Here is an 11779-nt window from a genome sequence, read left to right as displayed (position 1 = left end):
TTCCCCTACACTGTTCTCCAACAGGTCAGTCTCCACCCTATACTGGAGTTGTTCTTTCCCAAGTGCAAAACTCTGCACTTGCCCTTGCTGTATTTCATAAAATGTCTTTCCACCCAACTCTCCAGCCTGTCCAGGTCTCTCTGAATGGCAGCACAGCCTTCTGGTGTGTCAGCCACTCCTAGTTTTGTGTCATCAACAAACTTGCTGACGGTGCTCTCCAATGCCTCGTCCAGGTCGTTGATGAATATATTGAATGGTCCCAGTACAGTTCTTTTTCCCCACAATGTTGTGCAGATGGATGAGAGTAAACAAGCTTGCTCTCTACTGAGATCTTGAAAGAGTGACCAAACCCTGACCCTCCCTCCTGCAGTTTCCATGTGGGCACACAGAAAGGGAAGAATCAATGTCCAAGAAAGATTATTGCATACCCAAGACTTGCTGTATTTATTCCTTCCCAGAGGACTCAGTAACTCTGGTACACAACCCTCCTTGAAAAGAGGACAAGGAGATTTCAGTGGTCTTTAGATGTCAGGGTAACTAAAATTTTAGGTCAGCCTTGGATTTACCTCCTGTGCAGAGATTTGAGCTGGGTTTGGAACCATCTTGCAGAGCAGCGAGGGGCTGGCAGGTAATCGGATGTCAAAGCCGTAATCCTCATTCCACAGCTCCACATGACCTTTAGCGGGCCAGAGCCACAAAGTACCTTAGATGTAAGAATCAAAGCTCAGATTTATTTTTTAACTCAATCGATGGCCAGCAGGGAAGACAGAAGAGGTGCTTTTACACCTGTCCAGAGAAAATGGACTCCAGCCAGCACAGAATGCTGCAGTCTAAGGGAGAACACAGGGACAGGCCAGACAAGAGCGCAAGCAAGCATGAACAACTGAGCTCTGGTTCACCTAAGACAACTACAAATTTTTTATATATATATATATATATCTCCATGCAGTCTACAGGAACTCAATGTCCAAATGAACCTCTGAACTATGCCAACAAGCTCTAAAATAATGGTTTTTTCTGCCCAGAATTATAATTTTACTCTGCAAATATAGTAGCTTTGCAAGTTTCCAGTCCCAAAGACATTTTCATCTGGGATCTCTTCACATTGCAAACTAAATTCTTCTAAATGCTTAGGAGACATAGACCTGAGTAGAAAACTTTTTAATGAATATACAGATATTCTGACAGCATATAGCTAGCTCAGAAAGAACCAATCGAACCTTTCATTCTCACTACAGACTGAGAGAGCCATTACTCATTTAATGAATAAAAAGTGAAAAACCCAAATAGCAGCAATAAACACTCCGAAAGACAGGGGCAGAACAGAACAGCATTCCAGATCCAAAATTAATCACAGAGGAGGTGCCAATCCCCACTCCAGATCTTCCCTTCTGGATGTCAGCCATGCATGGCTCCCACTGTAGCACCACTCCCAGGTTATCTGGGCTGCATCTTCTACAAATTGTCTGGCCATTAAACAAACGCCGGAGGACTTCTGTGTGTCACTCATGCTGGAATCCCTGACAAAAACTAGCCACGTTGTTTTAGTAAGTAATGCATGTTGGGGAACAAATCCCACCACATTTTCCCCACAATAAGTTATCAACAGGTCCAACAGGGTTGGATGTCAATAGGTAGAGTCTACAGACTGAGAAAGTGAGTTCATCTAACCATGGGCAAAAAGGCTGGCAGCAAGAACATGTGAACTGGTGCCAGTCAGTAAAGTCATGCTAATTTCCCAGTATGCTCTCAAAACTGCAATCAACTTTTCACAGCTGAATGGGGTCCTACAACACTCCCGGGACCAAAAGTTTTATCATTAAGTAAAGCAAACATAGCTCTGCATTTTAGGACTTTTTTTTTGTTTCTGACCACACCTGTACATGAAGAGCTGTCATTCACATTCTAACTACAATACAAAAGAAAAACTATCTGGTAAACTACATATGCTGTACAAGTTAAGAACACTTTCACAGAGCATGAAAAGCACAAAGTGCTACATAAGAGAGCTTGACTCACCCTCCAGATCTCTGGGAAATCCATCACTACATTCAACCTAAAACACCACATAAAGTCAAAGTCAGGAGGAAATGGGACACGCACTACTCCTTTGGCACACATATACCTTTTACTAGGTTAAAACTACCTATATATTTCCAGGTATGCACAAGCTGAATTTTGATTACATTTATTAAAAGTATGTTACGTATCAGGAGTGCGGCATTTTCTCCTTTGATGTGAGCACCATAACACTAGAACAGCTTCAGCTTTATCAATTCTGATTAGGAGCAGAAGTAACAAAGATGCCAGCTACAAAAAGGAAGAATAAAAAAAACACTAGCAAGCAGCAGTCAGGCACTGATGCAAAGATGAAGTAATTACCAGCTGGAGGGTAAATTAACGAGGAACAACAATTCCAGTAGGCAGAGTGAACTTTGCAAAAAGTGCTCTCATCTGTCTAGATAAGATAATCCCCAAATCTTTGGCTATAAACCTCTCCAGACATTTGCATTGCACTTACTGTTGTGGCATCAAATTATTTTTTTGACATCCAACCAGCCCATCAGATTAAGAGCATAAGCCCTCGGGGAGAATTTTATTTATTAAACTGTCCTAATCCAAGATTTCCATTATTCTGCTAAAGAATCAGACTATTGGTTTGAGCTTCTGACTGTTAGCAGAATGCTTACTCCTCGAAGATTCCCCCCGCCAGAAGCAGAACGAGCAATTTAAATATAGCATTGGTATGAGGAAACAACTCACTTTTGTCCTGCAAACATGCTAAGACTCAGTGATTGATCCTTCAGCACAAGGGAACTCTAGAGCTGCAGGCCAGGCTGTCAGACAGCTGCCTTCCACTGCTTGTTCTCAACCCTGCACAACAACTCCATTACCCCAAGAATGCCAAGGCTTCAAATGCTTTCCCTGGGCCAGACTCTTAGACTTTATACATCTTTTAAGGGAACGGGAGCCGTGGAAAACTGGACATCTGCAGATGATCAGCTCTTTGATGTGAGCAGGGCAGAGAAACTTGAAATAACCTGGGTTTTCCCACGTTTTCTTCCCCATCGTTCTTGTCCTATTTCAAAACACAGCACAAGAGAAACGTCATCCCAGATGTCTTGAGTCATTCAGAGTGTCGTGTTTCTTTGCAGGGATATCAGCCAGGCCTTTTGAAAAGGAATCACATGGAAGTGAGTATTTTTGGTATTCATGGCTAATTGGGCACCAAAAAAATCCAAAGTTCAAATGAATGCTGAGATTCCAGTGTGGGTCTGCCATCACCGCAAGAGAGCAGACCATTCCAACAGCTCTTCCTGCTAGCACGCCAACGTGGTCTTATTCGCATTCAGGTCAAATACCTACTAATTACTTTTTATCCAGATGCTTTTCTAATTTAGGTACTGTAACTGCAAAAATGAAAACATTCAACACTTACGAAAAACGAGGCCGCTGCCTGTCATTTCGACACTGCTGGCTCTAGATACTAGGATGGGCTTACTCTTCATGAAAAGAGCCTTATGAAAATGGAGAGTGAATATCTGCTGTATGTACACATACAGTTGTGAATTCAGAGATGGAAAGGGTCTGTTAGGCTATGGTTAAGACAGATGTAATGAGCTTCAAATCATTTTACACTGCATTACAGAGGAAAATAGTTTGCAATTTTGGGCAAATATTTGATGATTGCTTTTCAATCCCGGTAACTGTTAACTAATGTCACCATGAACACTTTAATCCAGAGGAAGATATAAGAAAAAACCTCAAAGATTAATTTGATTGAAGCACTGCATTTAATCCACTATGCTGTGTTGAACACTGATGACAAAATGACATTCAAAAAGAATTCTTCCACTTTAAGTATAATAGATAATGAGTCACTAAAAGGAAAAAAATCTCTACATTGTGGCCATATACCAGCTCCTGGGCTATTCTCCAGGCTCAGACACAGAATTTTGACATCCTAACAATTACACAACGGTTAGAACTTACCCTAAGCTTCCTCCGAATGGGGAATACCAGTGGAGAGACCAACTTTTAAAGAGTGCATCTTCTCATCCCCAGCATGCAGACAGTAGGACATATTTACAGTATCCAAAAGGAGTTGCAACTACCTCAACTATTTTTGAGTTTAATTAATAAGATAGAAATGGAATATGGATTTCAGGGGATTTAAACTCAGGCAGGCTCTAAGCTGGAAAAAAAGCATTAGAAGCATGTGACACAAATGACTGACATACTTTTAAAAGACAGAACAACATTTTCCTATTTGGTGCTTTGCACAGCATTAGAAGAACATTCCTAAAGTGATGTATCAATTCATCTTGACTGGCTACTTTCCACTGGTGCCACTATTAACACCATCAACAACCTTGCACAGCTACACAGAATTATTATTTTAAAGAGGAAGAATTGCTTTTGATTTTAACCAAAACAATTATAAAACCTAAAGTTTATACATACATCTCGGTAGTGATTATTACGAGTAAACTGCATAAATAATAAATACCAGTACTTCCAAAACTGACACCATAGTAATACTACTGCCTGATGCATCAAGCAGGGACAAAATACAAATAGTATACTCCAAACGAAAGTCTATTACATGGTTATTGGTAACAGGTAGCACAATAAAATAAGCTGATTTCAACAATTTTCCCCAGATGTTGCCCCTCTGACTGTGTTCACTAGCAAAACCACTTGTAACAAATGATGGGAAGTTCAGGGTAAGTACGATGGTATTGGCCTTCTGTAAGCACTCAGAGCTACATTTGTCAGCAGTGCAACATATTTTGGAGAAGATAAAAGATTTCTGTAAATTTGCACAGCTGCACACATAAGCAGTAGTTTTCCAAGGAAAAAAAAAACTAAAACAGTTTGCTCTTTTGGCAGTCCTTAAAAATAAAATAAACACATCAGGCCAAAATAGTTTCTTCAAAGTGGGTCAAAAATGCCCATTCATGATCACTTCTGCATTGGTTTCCTAGCAAATTTATCCACCTACACAGATATACGTAATGCATATCCTGGAGACAGTGAGGCAGAGGAAGAAAACCAAATATATTAATGAGGTAGCTTAGACTGAATAACTGCAGTTAAAAGTTTTATTGAACAAAAGAAGGTAAAACGTGGTAGTCCAAGTTCACTGAGCAAAAGCAGCTCTCTCGCTGAAGCTGCAATTTGTGCTAAATAACCTCATTAACTGAGACTATACAGAGGACACATTATGCAAGTTATCTCAACAGCAAAGGAGAAAAGGTAGATTAAATTTGATCTGATGGAACCATTTGGTCAAATTCAGTGGCACGAGTTAATGATTCTAGCCCTTATCTACCTATATTCAGCACAGGCATAGAACAGAATATACAACTGCACTGAATTCCCATTTATTAATAATAGAGTGTGCTCCCATGCAAGTGGAAGCCAATTCCTGAAAAATCCCAAATTAAAAAAGCCAAACATTTTAAATCTTTTGTTTGAAGCATCACTCAACCGACTCTGGAAAAACACTCGACATATGTTATAAAAAACTCCCAGCCTCTACAAGGTATGCTTCCTGTATAGTGTTAATACTTTAAAATTATTTTGTTCCTCCCCTCTGCCTAAGAAGCTTCATATGCTCTGAGAGCACCCACAAAGTCAGGTGGGTAAACGGATATGTCAAAAATACTCTGTGAAAAGAGGGAGGTAGCTCAGGCCCCTTGGCAAGCTTCTGTCATGGTTCACACTGATGTGGTCTACCTCCTTTTGTAATCTGCAGTCAAAAACAAAAGGAAAAAGGATTTCAACTACGAAATTTAGTGAAAGAAAGTGTTCAATATTAAATCTTCAAATTTGACTCAGTTGGCTTCCAAATGTAAGCTATAAGGTACCTCACACTCAATACACAACATTAATAACGTACCTAGTTCATACATTTTATAGACAATATTTTCTCATTTGTTAAACATTTGGCTCGGGTGAGTACATTTTTTTTTGTTAACCACTTGACAAACATTCTAGGCCAAACAAACAGCACAAATAATGTCAAAGTCTTTTTTTTGTTTTCCAGTAATTGTACGAAATGCTGTAGGCTACGCCTAACAGAAACTACTGAAGAAAAATAATAGACTCCATGATGCAGTGCAAAGGTGTTACTACAACATCATAAGTCAAGGGATGTTTCTAAGGTGCTGAAAGAGGTGATTCTCTAGACGGTGATCCTGTATTGTCCTCCGGCGGGAAAACAGTAAGAGTGCAGGCTCGAATGCCACCAAGCGATTCTGGAAGGTCAAATACTTTATGCCACTCATCTTTTTCTGGATCATATTTCTGAACTATTTCCACCATACATCGATTATTCCAAGAATATCCTCCAACAACATAGATTTTATTTTCAAAGACAGCAACCCCAACATCACTCTGCCCACGTAACATGGCAGCAATTGGAGTCCACTGGTCAAGAGTTGGTGAGTAATATTCACAGCTTAGGACATCATCATAATCACTGGTTCCTCTAAAGTGATTTCCACCAATAACATAGAGCTTGTCTCCTACAGTACACATGCAATGCAGACCTCTGACTGTCGTCATCGGAGCCTTCTGAGTCCATTTGTCTGTGTCAGGGTCAAAACACATAAGTTCCTTTTGGAAAGTATCATGGGTAATTCCCCCTAGAGAAACAAAATATATGTTAGAGTAGGGCTCACCCTAATAAGCGTTGGACAACAAAAAAAAATACATTTTAGTGAATGAATCCTATTCTTCTCAAAACTTCTTCACTCCAGCTTAGATAACGATCTCGTATGTACTCCATTTCGAATGTCATTTTTAATGTACCTTAGTCCTTTCAATCATAGAATCATAGAATGGCATAGGCTGGAAGGGACCTTAGAGATCATCTAGTCCAACCTCCCATGTCTCATACAGTACTTCATTACCTAAGATGATACCAGCAGATCTAAAGAATTAAAAATTATTACCTATGCTTCATTTTGGCAAAATTATGTCTTTGCTTACATTTGATCAGTGTGCTAGTTTTGTTTCTCGCCATCATGAAAACGGGAATCCATTTCCCTTTCAAATTTTGATACTACGCTACTGTGTTTTAAGTGGTCCTACCACCTAGCAGAATTTTCCTCAGAAAACTTTTTTCATCAGCTTGAACTGAAGGAGGAGAGGACACAGATTTCAAATTTTCTTCTGCTAATAGATGCCTATGGTTCTCTCTCTATTTATCTCCTCCATGGTTCCCTGCAAAAGCAGTTAGAGAGGCTTCAGAGGAAATCTGTAAACAATTTCCCATCAGTGGATGAAACGCCCCACCTTTCTGCAAGGTCACTAGGCAGGTCAGAAAGCAGTTACACAAAATTCAGACTGTCACATTATTAGCTATGGTTTAAGACCATAATGCAACCGCGTTTGAGGTGCTAAAACAATATGCAGAGAATGCGCTGCTACTGAACAACGTCCTACCGAGCTAACCATTCAACACTGCATTGTCACGCCTGGATTATTAGCGGACAAAGATGAGATGGAGTTATGCAAGAAAGTACTTAATTCTTCAGATGGACATTAAGAATTAAGAAACAACAACAAAAAAATAGGAGGACTGTCCAGCCCTGACACTTAATGGCAACCACAGTAGTGACAGTGCCTGAGAGTCAGTCAGAGAAGAGGTTTTAATGACAAAGGAACGGATCTTTACATTCTCAGCTTCAAAGTGTCTAGACTCAACGAGGATATCCATGAGGACAGGAGGAAAAGAAAAACCTGTGGGAAGCACACTGCATCTACATGAAAAAAACCAGGGAGCATATACATGTGTCACCTGCAGTGAAGCAAGTAAAATGGGCAAAATCTTACAAATAGTAGTGAAATTATTAGAAGCTACCTTAATGGACTTGCTCATAGAAAAATGAACAGCTGTACCTTATGGCAGATTTTGAAACAAATTTCTCCGAGTCTACTGACACAAGGCCAGAGGATCAATGTGCTCCTGTGCATCCCCTCAACAGCTCTTTACATTTGAGCAGCCTTGTCCCACCTTCCACCCTGAATTTCAGCTTAGTTCCTAGAGCTCTTAAATCTCTTAAAGTTGCAGTAGAAGAACACATAAAGGTCTATGATCTCTGCAGAGAAGGCTGACAGACAGAATGAACCTTCTTTAAAAATCGAGTTGATACTAGATTTTCAGAAAATCCATTGCCCACAGTTTGGAAAAAAATTAATGAAACTATAACCTCAGTAACATATAGGACTGAGTACACTACAAATGAAAGTCAAGTCAGACATCATTCGCATATTATGATTAACATGAAAACTTATCCCCTTCCATCGGCTCAGTGAAGGTGGATGTTCATTTAAGTATTAATTTCCAATGTTTTCCGAAATATATCAAAGAGGATGTCTTTAATGGTTTTTGCTATGTAAACGTATTACATTGCCAGAGGAAAACATATTCTAAAAGTTAAAGTACATATAATAAAGGAATAGTTTTAGGATTCATTTACTATGTAAGCACATTATATAAAATGATTTTCTCAGACTCTGCAGTATATTTGATATATGGCTTCACATGAAATGGCATCACTGCTTATACCTTGGCCAATATACTTCAACCAGAGACTAATTTTATTGTCTCTCACTGAAAAAGTTAGCTAAGTCACTGTTTCATAGACAACATGATCATAGGAATGATTTACCTGAAATATACATTAATCCCCCATACACGGTTCCAGCGTGACCATAGTGGGGTTCATTCATTTTTGCGACATAGCTCCATTCATTCATTCTGGGATTGTAACATTCCACAGTGGCTGTTTAAAACAAATGAGAACATGAAAATGTTGAAGCTAGCATGGCAGTTTGGTTTTGAGTACAGTCACAGTGGCAGTAATATATTCATAAACAGAGGAGGTATCAATGAGAAACATTGTTCAGCTGAAAAAGTGTCAAGGGAATTATTGAGACACAATACCGAAAATCCTCAAGCTTCATCCCAAAGGAACAGAAAGGAAGAAAAAACCCTCTTGCATTCTTGCCTTCCACTCGCCTCATTCCCTTTCCCACTTGACACACGACCTGCCCCCGCTCACGAACACTGCCTGAGATGCAGCCGTGGGACTGCCGAGAAAACAATAAAAGCAGCTCGAGTGAATTCAGCTTTTCTACCCTTCCTCTTGTACAACTTCCTTCAGTGTCTGCTGTAAATAGATAGGGAAGAAACTTAAAACTTGTCTCCAAGAGGATCAATACATCAGCAACTAGAACAGACCCATGTCTTCTGCAATATCCTAACTACACAGAAAATCAGGCTAGATTTTCTTCTTGGTATTTCACACTGAAATAGTCCTACGCCCTTACAAGAGGGCAGCAGCCGTTGACTAATTTTCTACTGTCTTAAAATATTTTATTAAGTACTTGCACAGCAACACACAGCACAGCACATACAAGTCACCAATTCAAACAGTTGGCAAAATTCAAGCTTTAAAAAAAAAAATTAGATGGCACATCATTGAATCTTGAGTGGAGAGACACAGTGCTTGTGTCGATACACAGCTCCATTTGTGAAGTTTTCCTTGTGACTTGGAATGTTAAAATGATCAAAGGATTTACCAAATCAGAAATTGCAGAGGTTAGTACTAAGTTACAAAGAAACCCAGAGCCCAGGTGTCCTTGCAGAAAGCATTTCTGAGAAGGAGTCCTCTCTTTGATGTGGGATGGAATAGATGCAGACTTGCAGGAAAAGGGCTACACAATGAGCACACAAAATAGAAATAGAAAACAGACTTAATAACAGATCTAAGGCAGAGATTGGCAGCTTGAATAACACAGTATGACCAGAGGGGCAAGAGATCCCAAAAAACCCTAAAGAGTGACCTTATGATGCCCAAAGCAATTATGAATGGGTTATCTTGAAGATAGATTAATTCTCATTTTAAATAATTAAAATTAACAATCAGATTTTAATGCTCATTATACAATGCTTAATCTCTGAAGAGAGATGTTTATGAACTATGCGTACAAAATTGAATCTGGCTTTGAAAGTGGCATTTTACTTGCTCTAGAACAAGCTTTTTATTCATTCAAGGGTAGAAAATCTGAGCCAGCTCTGTGGAATCTGTGATGGTGACTTATAGTCCAGGATTACACATCAACTGAAAAGATCGGAAAAAAAAAATTCAGAAGCTTAGAAACTTGTCCTTTTAAAGATAGAAACTAGTTAGTAAAAGCCTGCAGAATAAGCAGCATTGGTCAGGCCATTAAAGTAGACGCAAAGTATGTGTAAGGCACCTCACCCTAACTCCAAATCTGTCTCTTAAAAAAAAAAAATGCTTTGAAGCATTTTGGCAGAGTGAGGTATAGCTATGGTCTCAGACTACAACCAAAAAAATCCTCTGAGTCACAGAAAAAGAGCACATTACAGTGACTTTCTGAATAATTGTTTAGCTGCTTTAAAACACACAACCTCCTCATTCCTGCAAAACGTGACGGCGTTTTGTAATTCCATGCAATTTGTAGCTCAAATAACACACTCAAATGGAAGGTTCCAGTTCCAGTGACAGGAATATTCTTTTACAGTCAGTTCAGCATCATCTGCACATAAGAATTGCTAAATTGTTACAGCACATTGGATTTTCTTCAGCTTTCCCCCAGCCAGCAGCTGAAATTTACATCTAATACAGAAAAGTGCTGGTCCAGACCATTAAGTTCATGATATAAGGCAAAATGCACTGTAAGAGGAATTTACACTTTCTTACAAAACAAAATATATATATTGATTTGCAAGTATGAAATTATGCATTTCATATTATTGAAACTGTTTAAAAATTGTAACAAAAGCCTGAAATACTCCTGGTTTTCTAAGACTGTCTTGCACACGGACTCTCAGTTATGCCAGCCATCTCTGGGCTTTGTATATGGACAAAAAATAAAAAACTGATGCAAAGTAACTCAAGTTAAGTGTGTCGATACACTATTGTTGACCTGTCCAATGTGGGCAAGATCCCAAGTTTACTCCAGGAGATCAGTCTCTTACTAAACACTTTTCCTACAGTCTAATCTACTTGTTACCACATCTGCTACCTCAGCCATTGAAATGAGCCTCAAGCTGCCTTTCGCATTACACACGTACAGGTAGATAAAAAGGAAAGGCAAAAAAAAGGCATTCAAGCATTGTTCCACAGCAAATGTTTTTAAAGTCAGGCTTGATTTTTTTTTTTAATAATTTCAAAAATATCTTTAAAAAATTTTGTATTTTTCCCATTTGATACCCTGCAGACTTTGTATATCTATCAAGGACATGCACAGCCATAAAGCCAGTGAATGCTGGAGACAACCTCCACATAAAGGCATAGGCAGAGAGAATTGATTCCACAAATTACATCTAAAATTAATTGAGTCATATTTCTGTGTAATGCCATCTTGACATCATATGCAGCACTTCTCCGATCCCCAAATAAACTCAGGTTCTTTCTTGTATAAATGTATTCGTCCATTCTAATATTCTTTTCTAAAAAGGAAAGCTCCTTTCTACTCTGTTCTATTTAGCAATGAGAAGAAAACAAAGATGTGCAGAAATTTCAAGAAAAGAGAAAAACAGATTTGACATGCAAGTAATTATAGCTGTCCCAGTTCTACCCTGACAGCAGACCCTTCCGACCTGCTGTTCGCTGCTATGCTGCACCAAAATCATCAGTCTGCTTGCTTTCACAAAAACAAAGGCATCCTCTCTCCCATCATGCTCCCACTCTGTGCTAGGGTGAGGAACTGAATTTCTAACACACTGTAAGGAGAG

General features: G+C 39.1%; 1 protein-coding gene across 3 annotated transcripts in view; it reads right to left on the bottom strand.

The window, feature by feature from the left end:
• Positions 1-4394: 4394 nt before the first annotated feature.
• Positions 4395-11779, bottom strand: part of LOC104281134 (kelch-like protein 13) — a 74879-nt gene continuing 67494 nt past the window's right edge. For 2 of the 3 annotated variants that reach the window (XM_009879034.1, XM_009879033.1), the window contains exons 6-7: positions 8685-8798; positions 5092-6653 (exon numbers count right to left, since the gene is read on the bottom strand). In XM_009879034.1, coding sequence (XP_009877336.1) covers positions 6166-6653; positions 8685-8798 — 602 coding nt within the window. In that variant the 3' untranslated portion in view covers positions 5092-6165. Of the gene's footprint in view, positions 6654-8684; positions 8799-11779 lie in introns of all 3 variants that reach the window. The other variant, XM_009879035.1, reaches the window with a different exon arrangement.

The sequence above is a fragment of the Apaloderma vittatum genome, unplaced genomic scaffold (genome assembly GCF_000703405.1).
Source record: "Apaloderma vittatum isolate BGI_N311 unplaced genomic scaffold, ASM70340v1 scaffold22281, whole genome shotgun sequence".
In the NCBI taxonomy this organism is placed as follows: Eukaryota; Metazoa; Chordata; class Aves; order Trogoniformes; family Trogonidae; genus Apaloderma; species Apaloderma vittatum.
This window is presented reverse-complemented; position numbering and strand designations above follow the sequence as displayed.